The sequence below is a fragment of the Balaenoptera musculus genome, chromosome X, assembly GCF_009873245.2.
Source record: "Balaenoptera musculus isolate JJ_BM4_2016_0621 chromosome X, mBalMus1.pri.v3, whole genome shotgun sequence".
NCBI classification, from domain to species: domain Eukaryota; kingdom Metazoa; phylum Chordata; class Mammalia; order Artiodactyla; family Balaenopteridae; genus Balaenoptera; species Balaenoptera musculus.
The window spans coordinates 84871231-84895790 of NC_045806.1; the positions used below are offsets into that span (position 1 = coordinate 84871231).

Consider the following 24560-nt stretch of genomic DNA (forward strand, 5'->3'; position numbering starts at 1 on the left):
AGTTCCCAGTTTCCTAGACAGTGAGTGTAATTTTTCATACATTGTCCCACTGGGGTCTGTAACCAAGGGGTCTAATAAGGATACGGAGGCTGCACCTGCAGTTATGGACATATACTAACTGCCACCCAACTGATTTTGCCCATCACCCTCTGGCTGAGCTACAAAGGATAGAAGCTTTGTTCTAAAATTGAAAAACAATTTTTGAGAGGTAGTTGTTTTGTTTTGTTTTTGATTTTCCCTTCCTTTTTGCTTAGATTAGTTCTTTCAGACAGCTGATGCAACTGTCTTAATCTTATAGATGCTCTCTCTGATCATTTATGAAAAGTAACTTGTTTAGCCTCTCCAAACTTACAGTACTTCAGAAAGATTCAGTTTAGGTAACTGAAATACAGAAAGGCAAAGAAAATTACAAAAAGTCACCGTTGGTTTTTTTATTCACACAAAACACGCAGTTATTCACTTAAATGCACTATCTTTTATTACCAACCCAAACCTTCGTTAGAAAGATAAAGTGAAAATATAAATACTGCCACAAAAATAGAGCACTAAAAAAAATACCGAAAAATATCACCAAATCACCAGCCCCTTCTCCCTCAAGTTTTGTTGGAGGTAAGTTTTTTCCTGAAGGGTGTAGGTTGTTTTTTTTTTTAAACTAAACTCCTTATGATTTTGGTGGCACCATGGAAGCAGAATAAAGTCAGTAGTTTTTTGTACTTGTCAAGCATAGGTTACTTCTCACACCAGGAAAGCAAGGGAATGGTTTCTTATCGAAGCCTGAGGCTATCCACACCATTATTTTGCTCTTTCCTCTGGTGTAAAATGTTCTATTATTGTACTGAGGAGACAAAAATAGGTTACAGGAACACCAGGGATATTCAGAATGATCACTTTGTTATTTATTCATCATGTGGATGCCACTGTTTTCTGGTGGTAGACTTGTTCAATTTTTTATAAATGATCTTTTGAGAAAATTGGACAAAGGAGCAAACCTTTCCCTACATCCTCCACACAGCTCTCTTCCCTGACTCCTCGGTTTAAATCGTCTCTCCCAGGAGTGACAAACTGATAAGAGTTTGCAACCAACTAGAGTTCTATCTAGCATTCAGATTCAGCTCAAACCCCAAAAAGATTTCTTTTAACATTAAGGTTTTTCATTTACTCAGAAGTAGTGGTAACCAAGTAATAATAGTCTATTCTCAGGAACTGCCAACTCATCGAGATCCCTGTACTAATATCACATTTGTTCCCATGGTGAATTCCAATTAAGTACCTATTCACAACCAAAGACTCAACTTAGAGAAGACAAAATAATACCCTAAAGAAATTGAGTAGCATGACCAGTAAATTGGATCAGAAGCATCCGAACAAACCACGTCCAGTTGTTCCTCTTTTAGCTGAGTAAAGCACACCCATCATTTTACCTTTAGTTTTGTTGCAAGCTCTTGGTGGATACACTCCCTGTTCAGACCCAGCATCTGCTTCAGTCTTGGCCTCTGCTCTTGTTTCCTATAAGACAGGTCCTTCTGGAAGCTGCCTCTGTTCTTTTTCTTTTTTAGAACAAATCCAGTTTGTACAGGAGGAAGCCTTCCTCTCTTTTAAGTGTCTGTGTTGGGGTAGGGTTTAGTGCTGGTCTAAGTATGAGGAAGTAAGTAAGCCTCTCACTAGCCATCGCCCCTCTGAGCATGGGGTGAAATGGCCTCTACTTCTAGATCATTGAGCTGGAGGACTGCTGGGATTTCCATGGCCTGGTTGCTCCCTCTTTGATTGCTTTCCCCCACTCCTTGTGATCCACTCCAGGCACACACAGCCTGAAAATGTGGTAGTTCTTCCTGAGTCACCATTAGTCCATCCACCACTAATGTGAAAGGAGAGGCATCTGCTTTTATGTCTTCCTGAAGGTTGGTGTGTAATGGACACTCTGCTTTAGAGGATAGTTGCAGCTTCTTTGGGTACTTATTGTGAAAGGTCCTAATTTTTTTCTAACAATTTCAGCAGCCCACAGAGTCAATTTGACCACAAAAGATGCACAGTGAGGGCTGACCCTGCACCTCACTCAAGTGGTGGGGTTGGGGGTGGAAACGGAAGTGACATGAATATTACACACACACACACACACACACACACACACTTCACATAGAGAAAGAAAGAGGAGGAGAAAAAAGAATAGAAAGACACACACAGAGCTCTTCATTTAAAATATAAAGTTCCAGTGTTATAATGTTCTCTTTATTAAACTACAAATGCAAAGATTTTCACACGGCCACCTTTTGCCTCGCAGCTCTTTATGGAGCAGTAGAATTCCAAAAGAGAATGCTTAGTAGTAAGAGTTCAGCCACTTTACAAACTGTGCTATGCCAGGGAATTAATGTAAATAGCACTTGTAGAATCGGTAAACTAAACCACCTTTGGCTCCTATCTTTGCTCATGCTAAGGTAAAACACTATTAGGGGGACTTCCCTGGTGGTGCAGTGGTTAAGAATCCTCCTGCCAATGCAGGGGACACAGGTTCGAGCCCTGGTCCGGGAAGATCCCACATGTCGCGGAGCAACTAAGCCCGTGCGCCACAACTACAGAGCCTGCGAGCCACAACTACTGAGCCCGCATGCCACAACTACTGAAGCCTGTGCGCCTAGAGCCTGTGCTTTACAACAAGGGAAGCCACCACAATGAGAAGCCCATGTACCGCAACAAAGAGTAGCCCCCGCTCACCGCAACTAAAGAAAGCCCGCGTGCAGCAACAAAGACCCAACACAGCCATAAATAAATAAATTTATTTTTTTTTAAATTGGCTATTATTAAAAAAACAAAACTAAACTAAACACTATTAGGGACAACACCAGAGAAAAAGACACAGCCTGTCTATGACTGGGAAGGGTCCAGGAGAAGCTAGTTAGAAATAGTCAGTCATGGTTCAAACAACTATTAAGCCAAAATATCCAATAAGCTGTGTTTTGTGTTTATTTCTCCTTTAAAGCATTACTTAATTGTCCAGCAAGATTCTAGCCATTCCCTTTTCTCCCCAGGGGAATTGAAGGGAACTCATGCTTCTCCCAGTGCAGTCCATCCATCAGACATTTTACACACATTCTTTCATTTATTCCTCAAGGCAAACAGATGAGGAAAATGAGACTCATGGAGGTTATGTGACTGGCCCAACCTTATCCATTTGTGACTCCACACCCTTGTTGTTTCTGTTGTACCTCATTGCCTCCCAGAGGGATTTTTTTTTTTTTTTGCCTTCAAGGAAGTGTGATGCCATCCACCTCAGCACCCTGTTATTCCCCATGGCTATCAGCAAAGAGCACTGGGGACAGACCCCTCTCCATCTTCTAAGAACATTTGGCAAAGGAGGAAATGGTGGTTAAGTACAGGGGATAAGTAAGAGAGAATTCAGGATCCAGGGGCACTTTCCTCTGCAATATTCCTCTAGGCTAGAAAGGATGATATGTCCCTCTTAACTGACAACAGTACTTTTTCCCACATGAGGATTCTTCTCAGTTCCGCCAAGGTTTTCTTACATTTTCCTTTAAATCCTCTATAAGGAGATCTTGTTTAACTGGTCGATTTCTAGAGTTGCCAGCTGTTTTTTCCTTCAGGATTTTTCGTTGTTAATGGGATGATAGCACAGGGTTTAGGCAGAACACCAACTCTTTATTCTAGGGTTGTTATTGCTTACTGTGAATATAAAAGTTTGCTTGAATGTACTGTCTTTTATATTGTGAAATATTGCAAATAGGCAGAAAGTAAAGAGAATAACATTACACTCATGTGCTCACCACTTAGCTCTATAGAATCCTAACATTGTGCCATTTTGTTTCTGGTGTTTTGTTAGAAATGAAATACTGTCCATACAGTCAAAACACCCTTGTGTACTCTTCCACAATCTTAGTTCCCTCCCTCCATAGAGGTTACCAATATCTGGAATTTGGCATTTATCATTCCTAGGCATGTTTTTATATAATTACTACATATGTAAGTATCCAAAAAAGACATTTAGTATTGGTTTACATGTTTCACATTTTAATATAAGTGTTACATAGTCTTCAGCAACTTACTTTTTTTCTCAATGTAATGTTTTATGATTTATATATCTTGGCACCTCTAGTTCATACATTTTAATTCATTTTGATATGTATCAGTATTCTATATGATGAATACATCACAATTTGTTTATCCATTCTCCTACTGATGGTTATTTAGGTTGTTTGTTTTCAATTATAAATAATGCTACCATGAACAATCTTGTACATGTGGTCATAGTTTTCCACTCTCAGAATGAATTCTCAGTTACTTAGACAATGTGGCAAACCCAGGTCCTGCTTATGTGTTGGACTATGCACTTCATGTAATCCCTTGTTCCTTTTTTAGTCCCATCTTCCTGAGGCTTTACTATGAAATCTGGTAGACTTATCAATGGTCTCTCATCAGAGTAGAGTATAACTGATAGGCTTACTAAAAATCTCTTCTCAAGCCCAAGAAGCATCTCTCAGGTTTTGATTGAGATTTTGATTGAGAATTCCCCAGTCTTGGAACCAGAAGAGAAGTCGTCATTAAAATATCGTACCCATAGCAACAAAGAGCCATAATTACTCTTGCTAAGTTCCCAAGAAGCTCTGTTCAAGCCCTAGTGAAAGCTAATTATTTCATGATAAGTTTCAGGGTCAGTGCTACAGGTGACCAAATTTGTGGTGAAGACTTCCAGCAAAATCAGTTTTCTGGCTGCTGGCTAACCAGGGAAATTCTCATCTACTGTAATCATTTCTAAGAGGTCTCGGTGCTCTGGTCTTCTTCAGCATTTCATGTTGTTAACATTTTACAGTTTTCTTCTGTGGTTTTGGAAACTTCTGGGTCTGTCATCTCTTCTGCCCTGCACTAGAGACAATAGATTCTGGCCAAGTAATGATGAAAGGAGAGCCAGATAGCGAATCTGCAAGTTTACACTGAGCATCAGGTTGGTGGTAATACTTTCAGCATTGCTCCTCTGCTCTGAGGGTGACTGCTGGGTTGTCCGTCTTTCACTCTGGACTTGTGTGACCCTTTGACCTTCTTTTTCAATTTAGTTTTCGTTTTCCCTGGTTTAAACATTTTATTTTTTCCGTCAATATCACAATAACACATGTTCATTATAGAAAATGTTTTAAGTACAGGGATATTAAAAAGAAAACATCAATTATAAGCTCATTATCCAGAGACATTAATATTTAGGCATATTTCCTTCCATTCTTTTTCTCTGCATTTTTCTGACTATAGTTGAGATCATATTGCACATACTATTTGTAGTTTGCTTATTTTTCTTAACATTATCTGTCTAAGTATCCATCTATCTATCCATCCATCCATCCACCCAACACATATTGTCCTCAAAATATCTAAAGTTCTTGTTTAACGTTACTCCTGATTATTTTCCCATGATATTAGGATCTCTATATAAGCATCATTTACCAAGTCAAAAAGTTTGTACATTTTGCATTTTGAAATATATTGACAAAATAGTTTCCAGAAACCTTGTAACCAATTTCCATTCCAAATAGCAGTTTTGGAGAGCCTGCTTTTCCCACACTTTTGTCTCTTTTCTGCTCCACTTCTAATCAGTTTTTTTTTTTTTTTTTACTGTTTCTATTACAGACAGATATGTAAGGATGAGTTAATAGACTATAGTTCATTTTCATGTCTGGGAGTCAAGGCAGTGAAGTAGAGCTTCTCCTTGAAGTTCAGCTAACTGATGCTAACCCTAAGGCATGTGGCGATGGCTCTCCGAGAGGGAGGTGGAAAGCCTGGGATCAAGGCTTTTGTGTTTCGAATGCTCTCCCAACACCCTCAGTCAGTGCACATGAACCTCCAGAGAAACTGAAAGTCACACGTGGCCCATTTGTTTCAGGGTCCTCAGAGGAGTTCTCTCTCCCCCTCCCCTGATGGCTTCATTTGCATAACCCAGCAGCTTTGGAGTGAATTAGGTCAAGGTCTGTCTCTAGCTTCTTGCTGAGCACTGCCTCACTGAAAATTCTAGCTCTCCCTTATTCCCAGGAGCTAGAAATCGGATATCGGCATGGCATCCATGGGCAAAAAGCAGCAGGCATCTGATGACTCTTTGGAGAACACCCAAACTGGTTTTCAAAAGCCATATCTTCCCCTTATACCTAAGTCACTTCCTGGTATGGGTCTAGTCCACTGAAAGGAAACTCTCTATAGGAAATTTGCTCGAATGGAAATAGTAAATCATACTGATGATAATTTTAAATTGCACCAAGACCTAGAAGTGGATGGAAAGTTGCACTAGTTCTCAACATGAGGAGTTTACAAAAGATTCTAAACAAACACATCACTAGCCATAAGCCACAGGAATTTGGACTTTAATGAAAGCAGATAGTTTAAATATTCTGAATATAAAAGGGGTCAGAATAGACCAGATAGGGCTAACACTAAGGGATCCTGTTTCAGTAGAATGCATTAGATTATTTAGGGTATTTGCATTTTGTGGCTTATTTGGTAGGTGACATTGTTTTATCAAATAACTGAGGCTCCAAGCGGCTGTAGCACCCTTGGTCAGGGGCTTGGCATGCAAAATGAGGGAAGGAGCAGAACCAGCACACAGCTAACAGCACACAAGATAACCCCTGAGCTGTGTAGACCCCTGCCTCTGGGCTTTGCTGCTGCCCTGCCTCTGGAAACAAACAGCATGAGATAGAGACTTTGAGCTTGGAGAGCTGGGTGGCCAGGAAACTGGACAAGGATTCCATTTGGAGGTCCAGCAGCTCACCCAAGGATGTCTTGGTCAGGCCCAGCAATCCCTTTTATTTTAAATGCCACACTATTTGTTCTAGGCAGGTCCTCTGGGGACCTTGGCAGGTCTCAGGCAGAATAAAAATAATAGCAAACAGTGAGATAGGCGCACTGACTATTGCTGGACCCTATTTTAACTACTTTACAGAGATTAACACACTTACTGCTCACAACAATACTATGGGGAAGGCACTAGGCAAACAGGGGGAAAGGGAAAAGGGAAAACAGGAGGGGAAGAGAGGGGCAAGAATAATTCAATGCAATTCCACAATTATTTATTAAGCACTGACTCTGTTTCAGGGATGGTAATGAACAAAATAAAGGAGGGGATAAAGAAGAGGGGATACAGGTAGAGGAAGGAGAAGGAGGAAGAGGAGGAGAAAGAGGAGGACGATGGAGAGGAGGAGAGGAGAGCAAAGGAGAGAAGAAAATGATGAAGCCTAGAGAAAAGAGAGCCGTGCACATGGCAGGCAATGGTAATAGGAAAAAGCTTCCCCGCGACCTCAGGGGTTGGCCACACTGTCTGGGCTGAGGCTGAGGCTGCTTTTTTCTGGCCCAGCCTCTTACCCACTGTTACCACGAGGTTGGCGTACACAGTCCTTCCAACAAGCCAGCTCTGATCCCAGCAATGTTGGCTCGATGCAGTCTGAGGCTTTACACCCTGGTTTCGCCTTTCCTTAGCTTACAGAGCTCAAAAGCCTATTGTGGCATGTGAGCTTTGACCATTTTCTCAGACAATCTGCCTCTTAAAAATTCCTTCTTCTAAGGGTCTCATTGACACACATATCCATTTTGGGTCTTCCGGCAATATTTGACCAAAGGGCTTATTTTTATCCTGGCTTATTTTGCCACCGGCAATAAATCTTACTTTTCTGCCAAATTGTGCAGAGGTGCCTCTTTCCAACATCTGCTACCTGTTCAGATGGTCACCTCATATCGCTTTTTTCTCTTCTTGTTCCCCCCACAACCTCCTCAGAAAGGACCCTTCCAGCCCCTTCTGATCATCTGAAGAGACTGTCAGGGCCTTGTGCTGATGACACTCCCACCCTCTGTCAGCCTCCTCCGCCAGCAGACTACATGGCACCAGCCACGCTTTCTATCTGGCCTTCAAGGGACCCGAGGTCCCACGAAAGGTACTTGCTGCTGTTGCCCAGCCCTTGCCATGCCCCAGACCCACCTCAGTCCTGACTTTAATGCAGGTAGCTTCCCGGATGCATTGAGATGCCAGGACTTTGAAGGTGGGACTCGATCTCAGAAGACACTGGCCCTGGAGACATATTCTTACAGTCCAGAGAGGAAGGACAGTCTGAGCAAACCCCACCCTTTCACAGCCACTCAGTTCCCTTTTTTTGTTTCCTGACTTAAACCAATGTCTTTTTTTTTCTTCTTCTCAGCAGCATGGTATCTGGTTCCCTGCTGCTGTCCCTATTCCACTCCCCGCCCCAGCTGTCTCCGCCCTTCATTTGCTTGGGACCTGTTGAGTCTGCTCTGAAAGAACCCTTCTCAACATTACTGGGGCCACTGAGACTCTAGACTGGGCTGGGTTGAGCAGACACGTCCTCAGGCCAACCTCCCCGAGGTAAAGGACCATGGGGGTGGTCAGCACAGGGAGTGGAGACTTACAGAAAAGAGGAGAAATGCAGACATGTGGAGACAAAACAAAGGGACTGGCGAGGAAGGGCGTCTTTAGCTTCTCATATCCTCTAAGGCAGAGACTCAAGGCCACATGGTTAAACTTGCTAGTGAAGGATGGAGAGTGTTCACGAAGGGACCCCAAAGTACAGATCCTGACAGAGGTAGAGACAAGACTTCCCCCTGCTGAGTCATTTTCTAAGAAAGCATTTTTTTTCTACAGATAAAAATGTCCGAATGTAAGCCCACATACTGACTTGTGTCCTTCCCATTTTCTGTGGATGTTGATTTTCTCCATTTTAGATTCGGCCTCAAGGATTAACTCTTAATTTACAACTTTCTCTTTAATCTTGTAAAACAATAAACCAGACTAGATGTGTTACCTGAAACCTGAATGTTTCATTAGCCACCTCCTAGCCTATGTTCTAGCAGCGATCTTCTCCTGGAGGACTCTCCTAGGAAATGCAGACAGTACTGGCTGTAGACCAGGATGGCCACAGAGCCCCTGGTGACTGATCTGCTTGCCCATCTTGACACATCAGCCACTGCCATATTTACTTGCTCCAGGCACTGTATGTAGGAACAGATCATAAATCCCACTAGAAGAAGTCCGTCAGAATTTTTAAGGGAACAGGATATATTTTTTTAAAGTATTTGTAGGGTAGTAGACTAGTTAATCCTCACGTCCACACAAGATAAAGGGGCAGCAAGTGTTGTATGATCTCTCTATTTTATTGACGATTTATATCCTTTCACTAGTCACCTCTGAATAGCTGCTCCAGTGGCCTCCCTGAGAGTTGGTCACAGACATTCGCCTTCCCTCCCCTGTTCTTCAGTCAGATGCTACTTGTTGTCACATGCCCTGTCCCTTCTCAAGGTCCTTCTGGGGGTGGAGACTGGGCGTTGATGGGGGATCTAGACAAGGGAGAGCAGGACAAGGGAGAGGGGAAAGTAAAACTAGGCGAGTCTTCACCCTCTGCCCATGTGCACTCTCCTCACAGACTTGTCTATGTGATGGAAGGACTGCACCCAAATAGTGCCAATATCTAGACATAGGAAAGTGAACAACCACCTACTCTGCGAGGCCAGGCCACATCTAGAGTCCTGTGTTCAATTCTGAGTTCCTCACCTTAGGGGAAATCAATAAGCAGGAGCATGTCCAAACCAGAGACCAGGATTGGTGAAGGAATCTAAACCAAAGCCATGCCACATAAAGGTGTGATAGAAAGAACTAAGGTTGATTAGACTAAGAGGGGCCATGTTCACTGTCTTCATATTTCCATGTTACTAACATCAAAAACCTCTAGAAACTCCTCAAAGCCCAGTAAGATGGCGTAACAGCCTGGAGAGAAGGAAATGCTCTGAGCCTACAGGCTGGCTGTTTGGCAAAGAAACTTTTAGGAAATGTAGCAGGCAGTGGTAATGTTTTTATTATCTCATTCCCAGAGAACGTCCAACAAAATAGAGCTGATCAGAGAGCCAGTTCTGAACCTATGGGTGTTTCTGGAGGGTTATGCAAGCAGGAGAACCCAAGCTCTCATGGTTCCTTAGCCCTAATCCACTGACACCTCCTCCTGCGTCCCTGCCCAATTCTGACTCCTTATCATCCTCTACCCTGCAGATGCTCCTGCTTCCCCTGTGTGATTTGTGGTTAAGTGCAAGGCTGTGGTGTTAAACTACCTGGGATCAAATTCCAGCTCCATAAAATAACCACTGGTGTGACTTTGGGTAAGCGAATTTAAGGCCTCTCGTGCCTCAGTTTTCTTGCCTGTTAAACACTAATAAATGTACATACCACCTGGGTTGTTAGGATTAAAAGAGGTAGCATGTAAGGTAGTTAGGAAAATGCCTGGCATATAATAACTGTTCAATAATTGTTAGCTATTATAATTACCAGGCCACACAATCATATCATATAATGGTAAAGGAACCCAAGCTCTGGAGTCAGATCACCCGTGTTTGTATCCTGACTCCACTAAATACTATCAGCATTGGGCAAATCGTTTAATACCCTATGGCCTCAATTTCCTCATCTGTAAAATGGGAATAATAGTATCACCTACCTCTTAGAATTACTGTGAGAATTTTATGGGACAATTCATTTTAAATGCTCAATACCCCACAGTCTTTCTCTGCTGGACTCTCTTGAAACCTAGCACATGCCTTCTGCCAGGTATGCTGGGAAGTGAAGAAATGCTGGATACTTTCTATCTTTTGGCCTGGTTATTGCTATTGTTGGAGCTGAACAATTTCATCCTCACTTTTCAGAACCTAGGTCAGCCAACTTGCTCCCTCAACAAAAGGGGACTGTTTAATGCCGAGCATTGTTCCTTTCTTACAAAGTATTTAGTCTGTAATTGTACATTTATGACATTGATTATTCGATTACTGTGTCCCTCCCCTAGAACAGTGCCCAACACAGAATAGGCATTCAATAAACATCTGATGAACTAGAGCACTGGTTCCCTCCAAGCCTTCAGTGAACCAGCAGTTCACTGTGAAAGATGTTGTTCCCAGTGTCCTTGAAGTGGAACGGGAATGGGACATGGAGGTGGAGGGCTCCTCCACTTGACCGGCCCTAGTCCTGGCTTCCCTCGGGGATAGGCACACGGAGGCCAGATGGTCTGGGAAGAGCACTGCTTCCTTCACTTAACGGTGCTACGCAGCAGTATCCACCAAAAGTGATGAAGTGAGGAAAAGTTGCAAAGCTGGAGGGAGGCGGGTGGAAGTTGAAGAGAGTGGATCAGCCTCAGCCGGAGCCCTTCCTTAAGCTCGCGCCCGCGACTCTGAATCGAGTCCTCTTAGCCGCCAGAGGGCGCGACGCACAGAGCCTTAAACTCTATGGTCTTTCCCTCCGACTCCCATGAGGAAGCGCGACCAGAAACCTCCTATATACTTCCGTTTCCGGCCAGGCCTCTCTCTTTCCGTGCCGATAGCGCTCTCGCAAACATGGTAGGACCTTTGGGTGGGGGCCAGGCAACATCCAGTTTAATCTTTCCTTCCCGGTTGATGGTGCTTTCCCGGGATGCGTCCAGGCTCCTACGTGGACTCGTTGTACCAAAGAAACCCAATGTTGCCGCGATCGAGCCCAAAGGGACCGGGCTTCGGGGCCAGGAACTGAAGTGATGGGGTCAAAGCGGTAGACTTAGACAGCGGTAGAGTGAATATGTTCTCGTTTTAGTTTGGGCTCGGCGGAGGCCGCTGTATTTGAAGCACATGGGGCCGGACCGCCTTCAACTCAGCGTTGTGTGTTAGCGAGTTTGAGAGTTTAGTCCTCGTGGGATGCCTTAGCTTTAGCTGGGTCGGGTCGGGCGTTTTGTGCGGCTGGTCTGATAACACTGCGCGTTCTGAACGGTTTATTTACTAGGTGAACGTTCCTAAAACCCGCCGGACTTTCTGTAAGAAGTGTGGCAAGCACCAACCCCACAAAGTGACACAGTACAAGAAGGGCAAGGATTCGCTGTATGCCCAGGGTAAGACGGGCATACGTGATTTGGTTTTAATGCGGCATTTGTTTTGTTATAGAATACACGAGCCCAGTCCCCCCTCCCTTCCCCACTTGGGCATTGATATTTCTGCTGGAAAGCCCAAGATAAAACCGCTGAGAGGACTTTTCCACTCGTCTGTTGTGATTTGTTATGTTTGATAAACCCTGACAAATAACTTTCATTCTCCCAGGAAAGCGGCGGTATGACAGGAAGCAGAGTGGCTATGGTGGGCAGACTAAGCCGATTTTCCGGAAAAAGGTTTGTAGTGGTCACTGTGTGATATGCTTCCCACTTAATGTGGCAGAGACTTTCCATTTGTTTTTAGCCCACACATCTCTACAATATAGGTATGTGTTTTCATAGTTTCAGTGAAGTTATCTCAATTACCTGCAGAGACATACATCTAGTAGGCAGTGGAGCTGGAAGTGCAATCCAGGTCTCACTCCAGTCTACAAATACTGCACTGCCTCAGTGTTTTATATTTTTTGTCCTCTTTTTGAAGAGGCAAACATCAAGGAATGTGCCCTGCCTTCCTCAGGACTGAAGTTTGAGGACACCCGTAAATCCTTTTCTTCGCCCTCTTCCTTATCCGTTGCCATGTCCTAATGAATCCTTAGCTCATGCTTGCAGTAAGAATTGTTCTCTTATTTTGCTTCTCAGTTCAGAAGCCTGCAGTCAGTCTGCTACCTAACTCATGAAGTCTTAAAGCTCTTTAAAATAGCTATTTAGGGGGGCTTTCCTGGTGGTGCAGTGGTTGAGAATCCACCTGCCAATGCAGGGGACACGGGTTCGAGCCCTGGTCTGGAACGATCCCACATGCCGCGGAGCAACTAAGTCCGTGAGCCACGGCTACTGAGCCCGTGTGCTGCAACTACTGAAGCCCACGTGCCTAGAGCCCGTGCTCCTCAACAAGAGGAGCCACCACAGTGAGAAGCCCGCTTATCACAACAAAGAGTAGCCCCCGCTTGCCGCAATTAGAGAAAGCCCGTGCGCAGCAACAACGAAGACCCGACACAGCCAAAATTAAAATTTAAAAAAATAGCTATTTAGGTCTTCCACTGGCTTCCTGAATTCCCTGTTGGTCTCAGGCTGAATTTCGGAGTTTCTGTTCTACCTCAGGTGATTTGTCTACCCCCTAAAGTATACAGTGCTTGGAGCATAGCCTTCCCAGGAACATAGCATTTCTTTTGGCACTTAGGTCCTCATTCAGCCTGGTTCCAGAAAGTATTCAGGAATGATTTTAGTGTTCATTTAGGTGCAATAAATGGTTTGATCTCTAGGTGGTGATATGCCTTTTCACATTTGGGTAACTTGTTTAGGAGATAGGGACATTGTACTCAGGTTTCTGCTCTTTTGAGAACTTTTAAGAATAGAATTCTAACTACAGGAGCAGGCTTTAGAAGTTGAGTATTTGTGGGGAGTTAAATAATACAGTTGAATGCACATAAAACCTAGATGTAATTGTTGGTAGTCTCCAGAGAGTAGATACTAAGTAGTACTTACTCTTACTTAAATGGGTTGCGAAAGTTGTGTTTATTTCATGGTTGCACGGACTCAGTTGACCCATTTTTGGGTGTGTGGATACTTAACTACCTAGAGCTGAAAGGCCAGGGTGGTGTGATGAATGCCTATTTAAGAAGCCCTCTAGGATGTTTGGTATGAGTGGAGAACTTGATGTCAACTAGATAATCTGCCACCATTTTCTCTTAAATACACTGATTTTCACATTTCTGTTTTCTCCCTATAGCTGAAAACAAATTGTCACAACTCTTAAACTTTGCAAAGCTTTGCTTTAAGTAGTACTTGACCCAACAGAGTCATACTTTTGAAGAAAGATTTTCTGTAGTGATTTATGAAGGCTTTGACTTAATTTTATTTTCCAGGCTAAAACTACAAAGAAGATTGTGCTGAGGCTTGAATGTGTTGAGCCGAACTGCAGATCTAAGAGAATGCTGGCTATTAAGAGATGCAAGCATTTTGAGCTGGGAGGAGATAAGAAGAGAAAGGTAGATAATTACGGGGTAGAAGGTGCAATCTTTTCTTTACGGCTTTATTATATTGAGAGAGGTGAACATTTCTGCCTACTCATTTTTGTGGCATCAAGATCAGGGGCAATCCTCTCAAAATAACTAAACTAGATCCATAGCTCAAAGTATTTTGGTGTTGGTTTTGACATGAGTAGGAAGGGGAGAATGAGAAGACTGGCCTTAATAAAGGATGGTGATCCCTTTAGGAATAGACACTGTTCTTGATGGAGTAAAGGTTCTTTGCAAAATACAAAAACTCACCTTTTTTCTTCCTGTTCTTTTACAGGGCCAAGTGATCCAGTTCTGAGCTTCATATTTTGTTTTGTTATGAAGACAATAAACATTTGAGATTGTTTACTTCGTTTAGTTTCAATTGTTTATTTATTTTTTTGGAAGGGAAATAAACTAGTGCCATCAATAAAATTCTCCTTGGGAAATTTATGCTTGATGGTTCTGGATACTTATTAGGGGTTGAATCTGACTGGTTGAACTCACATCAGATGCTATGATGGGACTTCATGGGATTCCTTTTGTTATAACCAAAAAAGCAAAGGCTGTTATTGGTTATAATGGGACATAAGTAGAGACCTGAACTCAGGGCAAATAGAATGAGATCAGTAACAATTACATCCATAGTGAATATGAGGTTCACCAGGAGTGAAATAATTTGTCTCAAACAATGTTTACTACTAAAGTCACTGAATGAGGAATTTCAACCCGGTTCTCTAGGCACAGCATACTATATTATATATGTCATTAGACTTATTTTCATGCCCCCTAAACATTTTTATATACTTCCTCACATTTTAAAGTAGATATAAATTATTTTCATCATGTTGAAATAATTGCAAAGGATAGAATTTCTAGTGAAACTCCCCAATGGAACCTATGGGGGATAACTGTCCATTTTGTGAAATGCCTAATAGTTGGAATCCTCTTTGTATGCTATTGTATGCTTCATTCTTGTGCTGCAAAACTCTGGATGTGAAGCAAATAAGCTACACATTTTGGTGACTGGAAGCACATCTCAAAATGAGAGCAGTTTTCTTCCAAGTTAGTTTCTGTGGTTGAATTGTCTGGATTTACCAATTCTATTCCAATTTTTATTAACTGACAATGCTTAGTCCTCCAATTTTATTGAAAATAATTGGTAATCACCTGACAGGCAAAGGGATTGTTACAACAACATGCACTTTGTATTTTGAGTGGGCTTTTGTGCCCTGTTAGCTTTTGTACTGTCCTGCATTCTGGATGGGTGAGATGAATACACCTTTGTTTGCTTATGTGGGAGAAGGGTGATAGTAAAAGGGGAGGTGGGGAAGGAGCAGGCCAGAGGTTTAGTATTTTAGGTCATAATGTATCAACTATTGTTGGTGAAAGTAAGCCAATTGCATTTGTTGGATCTAGACTGCAAACAACTTGGACTTGGAAACCTAGGTGGTGCCTTTCTTGGCATTCTTCCATAAAAATTCAGTAATGTCTGTTGGGTTGCCTCTAAATTGTCCATTTATGAAGGTTATTCCTGTTGGGGTATTTTTTTGCCCTTCAACTGAGGAAGTAGTTTTTATCTTCCCTTTAGGCCAAGGTTATAATCAGTGCCATCCAAGTATTAGTACCTCAGTAGGTGGCAGTGTAAGGGTTAAAAGCCTGGGTTTAAATCCTGGCTGTAATTTACAGTGATTAAGTACCTACATCAAGGTTGTTGGGAGGATAAAAATGAGTCACTACACCTTATGCATCTAGAATAGTGCCTGGCACATAGTTCCAATACAGGCAACAGATATTGCAGGTCTGGTTCCAATAAAGGTAGTCACCAATTTTTTGGTTTTCCAGTACATATAAAACTTATGTTCAAACTATACTGTAATCTATTAAAGTTTGCAATAGCATTATGTCTTAAAAAAACAATGTATACACCTTAATTTAAAAATACTTTATTGCTAGCCATCATCTAAGCCTTCAGAGAAACAATTTTTTTTGCAGTAGTAACATCGCGATCACCATGATAAATATAATAATAATGAAAAAGTTTGAAATATTGCAGGAATTACCAAAATGTGACACAGAGACGAAATGAACAAATGCTGTTGGAAAAATAGGGCCAATAGACTTGTGATACACGCAGGGTTGCCACAAACCTTCAATTCGTAAAAAACCCCCAAAACCAAAAAAAACCCCACAGTATTTGTGAAGTGCAATGACATGAGGTATGTCTGTAAATTATTATTTTACTTATTATATTATTAAGCTATTATTTCTCAGCAGTTTACATTAGGTTCAGAGGCTTTTCCCCAAAATGTTCTCCAGATAGCTTTAGAAGTAGTAATCAAAAAGCTCAAGTGTAGAAACTTACTCAAGGAAATAAGAACAGCTGAAGGTGGATAAAAGTGCCTAGTCATTTTGGCAACAAAATAATACATTTTAAAGGAAGCTTTTTAATGCAGTCTAGCTTGCTCTTTCTAGCCTAAGCAAAACAGTGCCTGTGGGATTTATTTGAGTTTTTAAACTTGAAGTCCATTCATAAAACCCAAGCTTCCTCTTCACAGGGAGGAGCTGCGTGATCAGGCAGTCAGGATTACAGGCCAGTCCTTGACCCAGGGAAGTAAGAGAGATGGTGTAAGAACGAGGTCCACCAATCTCCTGCAGGTTTACCATAGCCACAGCCCAGGCTAAGTTAGAGAGAGGGCGTTCCCACACCTCAAAGTTGTCCTCCTGAAAAGTAAGCCAAGAAAATAGGTGTGATAGCTTGATAAACTAGCAATAAGCTGCCTTGTTAGTTGTGGCATTAAGTCTTATAATCAGAACTATCGAGCACTTCTAGGAAAAATTAGCACAAGGGAGCCTCATTACTGATTATGATATCAAGATTAAAAAATACATTCTCAAAATATCAGTGCAGATCCTCCAATGTAACAGATTTAGGTGCAAGACAAACTTGGTACTTGGATGTTAAACCATCTTAAAATACACACCCCAAATAAACATTTGGATGAACTGTAAACTAGAAGGCAGGAGAAGATGTTCCTGGCCAATTCCTAGTTTTCCCCATAGAACATTATTTATTGTACCTTTCTAAGCCGGTACCCCTGCTTGCCCAAGGGGTCCTGGTTGATGGCAATTACATCCTTATCCTGAAGAAGGGCTTTGGCTTCAAGGCTGATGTGTCGGAGATCATTGGACATGAGTAATGGAGCTGCCATGATAGCCCAGAGGGCCATCTGAGTTATTTGTTGATCCCGGCTGAGGCCAAAGTTGCCAATCACCAACTGGGACAAAGAATGAAGAATTCAAGTGAGGGACTTCCCTGGTGGCGCAGTGGTTAAGACTCCACACTCCCAACGCAGGGGGCCTGGGTTCGATCCCTGGTCAGGGAACTAGATCCCACATGCATGCCACAACTAAGGAGCCAGGCTGCCACAACTAAGGAGCCTGCAAGCCGCAACTAAGGAGCCCACCTGCTGCAACTAAGACCTGGCGCAACCAAATAATAAATAAATAAATAGATTTTTAAAAAAAGAATTCAAGTGAGATAAGACAAAACATTCTTAAAGTTGCCTAGACATACAGACAAGTCACCTTCCAGGGCACCCTGCTCTGAGTACTCTCACATAAAGCCTGCTCCCAGGAACTTCTCCCTTCTGATTTATCTTGAGTGTCAAGTAGGAAACAGGTCCACTGCAGGGGCTTGAACAGGAGGGCTCAGGTTCTTACCATATCTGGATCATTCCAACCTCCTGGTCCTGCGACAGGAACAATCCTCTCCTGGTTAGAAGTTGTCCAGTCCAAGATACTCCTTATACTTTGCCAAGAATCATAAACATCAGCAAAGTTTCTCCAGTGATTGCAGTACTCTCGGATTTCTGTGTAATTGGGCTGTGAAAACAGAGATAACTCTTCTGTTTACTTTCTACTAATATTCTTGTGATATGAAAACAATCATGTTTAAAAAAGGCTCTCGTAGCCTCTTTAGTTTACAGATTAAAGGTCTCCATGAGGAGAGCTAAATCCTTATTATAATGGAGTTTCGTTGTAAGAAGTTTGCTTCAGAAGTAGGCTATATAACTTAAAATCTTACTTAAAATGGCTTTAACACTGTTCTTGCTGGAAATTTACCAAACGGTAACTAGGTACAGTAGTCCCCCCTTATCTGCGGGAGATACATTCCAAGACCCCCAGTGGATGCCTGAAACCACAGATAGTACCAAACTGTATATATACTACATTTTTTCCTATACAGGTACTAACGGGTGGGTAGCGTACACAGCATGCATACGCTGGACAAAAGGATGATTCATGTCCCAGGCGGGACGGAGTGGGATGGTGCGAGATTTTATCACGCTACTCAGAATGGTGTGCAATTTAAAACTTATGAATTGTTTATTTATGGAATTTTCCATTTAATATTTTCATATTGTACTTGACAGTGGGTAACTGAAACTGCAGAAAGCAACACCATGGATGGGGGGACCACTGTACTGGGATTATGGAAGATTTTAATTTTTTTCACACTTCACTGTATTTTCAAACTTTTCCAAAATGAACATGTATTACTTTTATAATCAGAAATAAATACAACGATCTCCTAATATAATATTGTAAATCAACTATACTTCAATAAAAAATAACTACAATGATTTTAATAAGTAAAAGCTGCAAATTACACAGGACTCGGCAAGCATATGATAAGGCAATTTGAATCCTAGGCATATAATTTGTTGAAGGAATGAATAAAAGTTTGTAGATAGGCAGGTGGGATATCTGAGGTTTAAGATGTTGAGAAAGAGGTGAGAGAATTTTGCAGAGATTAGAAGGAGACAACAGGGATTCATTCCATAAATAATTATTCAACACTTACCATATGGTAGGGATATAGTGATAAAGTCAGACAAGGTCCCTGCCCTCCTGGAGCTTACATTCTAATGGGGGAGACAGACAATAGGCAAATCAACAAATAATTCCATATAGTGCTAAGCCCTTAGAAGGAAATTGAATAGGTTAACATGATAAAGAATGAAGTGGGCTGATTCAGGATATAGTTTGTAGATAGTACTAAGAGGATTGCTGGTGGATAGGTTGGGAACCGTGAGACAAAAGGAAGAATCAAAGATGACTGGCTTCCCAATTGATGGTAGCTTAGTCTCCAATTATAGCAGTGGGGATGGTGAGAAGTGGGTGGATCCTGGGAGAGATGGTAGGATGAGAGTGTTAAGTAAGGTTGGACTTTGACAGGGACCTTCGTCTCCTTTGTTCTTGAGTTCTGAATATCTATCAGCAAGGCCCTGTTGGACTCTGCGCTCACTAGCTCACCTTAAAAATGGGCCACATATAAAGGGGCCACTCACAGGAGTACACAATGCTTCTGCCAGTCCTGTTCAGGGCCAAGGACATGTGCTTATAACCTGTATGAGAAAACAACGTGTAAAATAAGGGAAAGAAGGGAATTTCCAGCTGGGGCTGTATATTTTTAAAAGAGGCTGCCTGGAAGGGCCATGTTTATATTTTAAACCAGCAGCAGAGACAGGTGACTGCTCTGTGCTTACACTGTGTGTAGTACTGCACAGACTGCTGGGATTGTTCCAAGGAGACAGTGTGGGATGGTGCATATATTGAGGAGAGGCAGGAATGAATATGCTCCTCTCTCTGTGACTGTTTGACATTCTGGATGCTTTTCCAAGTGATGGATGGAGAGTTACAATTACTATTTGTAATGAACTCAGAGCCCTCTTGAATTAAAAGTGCACGGTATTAGCTGTGGTTAGGCACACATGGATTTTACATGCGTGAATGAACAAATGCATGGACAAACTGCAAGAAGAGAAGAGGCAGGAGCTCTGGCACATTGAGAATAATTATTTCCAGTATTGTGACTGGGTATTTCCAACGTGAGGATTAGTTCTTTGGATGCTCAGCTACCTTGGCCTCAAAGTTCTGCCCTTTGCTCATGGCTAAATCTTTTGAATGAAACATACCATCTGCCAAATGTTTTATACTGTCACAGTAACAACCGTCAAATTTTAGCAGATCTACTCCCCAGTCAGCAAAGGTCTCGGCATCAATGTCATAGTATCCAAAACTCCCAGGGAAGCCTGCGCAGGTTTTATTTCCAACATCTGCATAAATCCCTAGCTTCAGTCCTTTGCTATGGACCTGAAATGAGAGAAAAGAGTCACCTCAGTAGAAGGCAGAGACCAGTACACTTCACCAGGTACTGGCGGGCTTTGCCCCCATCCCAAAACCCCCAAAATTATCCAGATGAGTTTGTTGGAAGATAAAGAGCAAAGTCTCCAATTCTGCTGAGTTCAAACTATACATGTAACTATAGCATAGAACTGAAGGGAAAGTTGTCAGTTGCTCTAATCTTCCTCTGATGGGATCTTTTTTTTTTATAAATTTATTTATTTATTTTTGGCTGTGTTGGGTCTTTGTTGCTGCGCATGGGCTTTCCCTAGTTGTGGCGAGCAGGGGCTACTCTTTGTTGCGCTGCGTGGGCTCTGATGGGATCTTAAAAGTTACCTTTTCAGGTCAATGATAGATTTATCTGGACAAAGACTCTCTCCTTGACCAAACCTTAGGCCCCTCTGAAACCTCTTCTCACGTAGGCCTCTACCTTGGTCTTCCGTGTCCAGTTTTAGCAAGAATCCTGCGAAGTCATCTCCCCACCTTTTGATATCTGATCAAATTCCTTATGCCCCACCCTTGATGTCTAAGTCCTCAGCCTGCCTTTAGCAAGAATTCCCCTCCTCCTGATGTCTCATCGTAGTAATTTTCCATCCACTGACCCCCACAATCTGCTCGTTGGCTATAAAACCCCACTCCTCTTTGGTGGATTTGGGACTGAGCTTGGCTCTTCCCCCCACTGCAGTAGTACTGAATTGTACTCAGTATCTCTCTTCACTGCCTTTAACTAGTGTCCAGCTCTATTACTCTTTAACAATCTCCAGAATATATCCCTTCTATCTTCTAAAACTCTAGTTTATAGTACAACTGTGATAGCTGCTCAAAGCTTATATGGAAATACATGCACACATGTCAAGAACCAAGTTCCTTTTTCCTCCTAGAGAATTCACCGGTTTCTGCAAAAGGAGAACTTCTTCAAGATGGGCCTCAAGAACTATTGCAAAACACAGATCTGCTGATGGGATGAAAGTTCCACCTGATAAGCCTTAGAATTCATTGTTGGGATAACAGCAGCTATTTTACTTTCTAAGTGTTTCTGAGCAAGCTTAGGTACAGAAGTGCTTATAGTCTCCTGAATGAAAAAGAGAAATATCTATAAACTCACATAATTAGCGAGGCGGCGGATCCCACCAGGAAAGCGTTTAGAGTCTGCCTGAAGTCTGCCTTCTGAATCTCTTTTGGGAGCCATCCAACAGTCATCAATGCAGAGGTACTCATAGCCTACGTCCTTCCAGCCATCTGAGGCCATGATCTCAGCTATCTGCAGAAAGAGCTTCTCACTGAAAGAGAAATTCCAAGAATCATTACAATTCATTAAACAAATGCTTGGGTACTCCTATTTGTTAAGCATCTTGGGGTTTTGCAATTTATTTTTCAACCCAGTAATAATTTGGTAGTAATCACAACCAATGCAAGGTAAAATGGACTAGGCCCTTTTTCTTCTCACTCCTTTCCCCTCTACCCTAAGAACGCCAAACAATTAAAAGAGGAATGAGAAATACGTGAAATTGAAAAGGCTATTAGAATTAAGAAGACAGTTCACTAAAGTAAAACTACAAAGTTAACATAATCAACAGCTTCTTTAGATATCAGCAATGACCTATTCGGAGAAAAAGACACCATTCACAAGAGAAACCAAAAAAGCAACAGATAAAACCTAAAATACCTAGAGGTAATTTTAAAATTATGTGCAGGGCTCATCTGAATAAAACTGTGATGTTCCCAAATTATTTGAATAAATGGAGAGACATTATTTTGCTCTTGAATAGGAAAACTCAATACTAAAAAAAAGGTAATTCTCCCTATACACTTCTAGACATTTAATAAAACCCTGGACAAATCCCCAAAGGACTTTTTAAGGAACTTCGCAACATGACTCAAAAAGTTCACCTCAAAGATTAAACAGGTGAACAGTCTACAAAAGATAAATGAAGCTAGTGTAGTACCATTAGCATTAGAATACACAGATCAATGTATAGAGAAAGTTCAGAAAGAGATCCTTCCAGCCATTTGATACCATGAAATTTAGTATATATTAAATGTAGTATTGCTTACAGGAGAATAAAGTCCAGATGGATTAAAGATTTAAATACTTTAAAAACACATAAAAATACTAGTACAAAATATACATGACTATGTTATCTTCAGGTAGGAAAGAACTTTCTCTGCATGATGCTGGAGCCAGAAACAATAAAGGAAAAACCTGATGTTTGATACATAAATATCAAAACCAAAGTACAGCAAGAACCACTGTATTGGGAATTCCCTGGTGGTCCAGTGGTTAGGACCCCGTGCTTTCACTGCTGAGGGCCCAGGTTCGATCCCTGGTCAGGGAACTAAGATCCCACAAGCCGTGCAGCGTGGCTTTAAAAAAAAAAAAAAAAAAAAAAAAAACCACTGTATTCACAACATATGATAGACCAAAAACAAAGAAAAACCAAAACGTAAACAAACATACCAGATGGAAAATAGGGAACTAACAAAGTGCAGAAAAGAAACCACGCAAAGAGCCAATTTAACTTTTAAAGCTCTTATTCTGTGCCAGGCACTCACTCTTTAATTTAGAAAGGGTAATTAGTTTGCCCAAGATCACCTGGCTAAGTAATAATAAGCTAGAATTTGAACCCAGGCAGGCAGACTTCAGAGTCTTGCGGTTAACTGCTCACAACATAAACGTGATCTCATTTTTATTGAAAATCACTTTAAAAAGAAATCTGTTTTTATTTACATAGAAAAAAATTGAAAGGTCGTATATTAACATTTTAACCATGATTATTTCTGGGTGGTGGAATGAGGGGAATCTTTATTTTTATTATACTCTTCTTTACCATCTACAATTTTTGCCATGATCATGCATTAATTTTACAATCAGATACAAAAATAAGACAACCACCACTTAGGAAACAAGGAAGAGACAAAGAAAGAAATATGTGATGGCCATAATTTACCCCAGGGTCACGATGGATGGATTTAGTCTGAAACTTAGCAAGCCAATTAATTCTGTCATGTTTGACCAACATCCTGACTTCATCTGTAAAGACATTCATAGGAATAACTTATGGCCACTGGGATGTTACCATGACCGCTGCTTACAGAGGGATCTTTGCACCAAAGGTGTCTTTATTATGTTTTAAACAATATCTATCAGTGATTCTTAACCGTTTCTAGGTCACGGATCCCTTTGAGAATGTGGACAAAGCTCAAGATCCTCTCTTCAGAAAAACATACACACTCATATTTGCAGATTTGCATTAATTTTCCCATGGATTCCAGGTTAAGAACATTTCTTCTATATGCCTAATTGAGGAGTCTGGTACTGCATTGTACTTTCTCCTTTAAATGGGTTATCTAATTGAAAGTCAACCTGTGTGAGATAAGAACTATTTTACCTATCCTCAGAGTTGTTCCCTGAGATGAGCTGTTTTCCCAATTTACAGACGAGGGATGTGTGAGTCAGAAAGGATCAATACCTGTCTTATCCACCTTCCACAGATAAAGATCCTCCACTTCAACCTTCCAAGCACACGCCATACCCAAGGGCTACGGGGTGGGGAGATCTCAGAGACTCCATGGTCACTCTAAATTCCCTCCAGTTACAGCCAAGGAACCCGTGACCCCAAAAGGAGAAGAAACGGCACGCGTCTTAGTCCTCTGTCTCTCCTATTCACCACAGCTGTCCTCACTGCTAGTACCCATCAGAGACAGAGCAGCAGCTCTCAATAAGGGTCTGAACGGAACTGGATGGTAAATGGAGAAAGTCCTTAGTTGGATGATCAATCAGAGAGAGGCGGAGAAGCAGAGGTCGCTGGCCGGACTCCCACGCCAAGAGGGGTCACATGGAGAGAATTTAGGACTAGTCCCCATCCAGGGCAGTCTGCTGGGGATAAAAAAGCAGCAGCAACAGGGGAGCTCTCCCTCGGGCTCAAATTTTCTCGCTGAGACCCCCCACCCCTCCAAACACAGCCAGACAAATACACGTTCAGGCGAAGGGAAGCGGGTACCCAATATCGCTGATACCTGACACAGGAATCCGGCTCTTCTTGGCAGTTCACGTTGCACATGAAGCGCTCCCAGTGCAGCCAGCCCATGGTAGGGGTCATCGCCAAGCCATTGTCGAGGGCCCGGGCCACAGGGAGCCCCCAGAGAAACAGGGCCAGGAAGCAAAAGGCCAGCACGCAGCCCAGCCGCCGGACTCTGCTCACCAGCTTCATCGTCGCTGTCATCACGCAGCACAGATTTCCACGAGTCACCTGGGCTTTTAAATTTAACCTTAAGAGCTAAAAAGGCAGAGGCGGCCCGGGGAACCCGCTTTCGTCCTCATCACCAATCACCGGTGAGTTATTAAGCCCTGACCCGATTGTTTCTCCGGCAACTGGGACGGTTATTCCCAGAGGCGGACCAATGACCAGTCATAGAAGACGCGCCGCCACCAACCACTCTCTCTCTTTGCGGATAT

General features: G+C 42.2%; 3 protein-coding genes across 4 annotated transcripts in view; 1 reads left to right on the forward strand and 2 right to left on the reverse strand.

Annotated features, from left to right (window-relative positions):
• Window positions 1-8088, reverse strand: part of BTK (Bruton tyrosine kinase) — a 28444-nt gene extending 20356 nt beyond the window's left edge. The window contains exon 1 of one of the 2 annotated variants that reach the window (XM_036839874.1): window positions 7958-8088. The gene's annotated coding sequence lies outside the window, so the exon portion shown is untranslated. Of the gene's footprint in view, window positions 1-1421; window positions 1486-7957 lie in introns of those variants that run through there. The other variant, XM_036839875.1, reaches the window with a different exon arrangement.
• Window positions 8089-11253: 3165 nt separating this feature from the next.
• LOC118889246 (60S ribosomal protein L36a-like) lies at window positions 11254-14368 on the forward strand. Its single transcript, XM_036841074.1, has 5 exons — window positions 11254-11364; window positions 11780-11885; window positions 12091-12158; window positions 13784-13906; window positions 14214-14368. Exons 1-5 carry the CDS (start codon window positions 11254-11256, stop codon window positions 14232-14234), a joined length of 429 nt encoding a protein of 142 aa, XP_036696969.1. The 3' UTR covers window positions 14235-14368.
• A 1480-nt stretch (window positions 14369-15848) lies between these two features.
• Window positions 15849-24493, reverse strand: GLA (galactosidase alpha). The gene is made up of 7 exons (XM_036841013.1): window positions 24122-24493; window positions 21210-21384; window positions 19897-20074; window positions 19235-19326; window positions 17639-17800; window positions 16996-17193; window positions 15849-16639 (listed from the first exon to the last, which is right to left on the reverse strand). Exons 1-7 carry the CDS (start codon window positions 24325-24327, stop codon window positions 16373-16375), a joined length of 1278 nt encoding a protein of 425 aa, XP_036696908.1. The 5' UTR covers window positions 24328-24493; the 3' UTR covers window positions 15849-16372.
• Window positions 24494-24560: the final 67 nt, after the last annotated feature.

What these genes read in the sequence shown, in the direction of transcription:
- GLA (XM_036841013.1), bottom strand. Translation starts at nt 24,327, where the DNA reads ATGACAGCGACGATGAAGCTGGTGAGCAGAGTCCGGCGGCTGGGCTGC. An exon ending in TATAAAACATTTGGCAGATG is followed by an intron (nt 19,327 to 19,896) that starts GTATGTTTCATT and finishes TTTCTCATACAG; the next exon opens with GTTATAAGCACATGTCCTTG. An exon ending in AGGGGTACCGGCTTAGAAAG is followed by an intron (nt 16,640 to 16,995) that starts GTACAATAAATA and finishes CTTACTTTTCAG; the next exon opens with GAGGACAACTTTGAGGTGTG.
- LOC118889246 (XM_036841074.1), top strand. Translation starts at nt 11,254, where the DNA reads ATGGTCTTTCCCTCCGACTCCCATGAGGAAGCGCGACCAGAAACCTCC. An exon ending in GGATTCGCTGTATGCCCAGG is followed by an intron (nt 11,886 to 12,090) that starts GTAAGACGGGCA and finishes TCATTCTCCCAG; the next exon opens with GAAAGCGGCGGTATGACAGG. An exon ending in AGCCGATTTTCCGGAAAAAG is followed by an intron (nt 12,159 to 13,783) that starts GTTTGTAGTGGT and finishes TTTATTTTCCAG; the next exon opens with GCTAAAACTACAAAGAAGAT.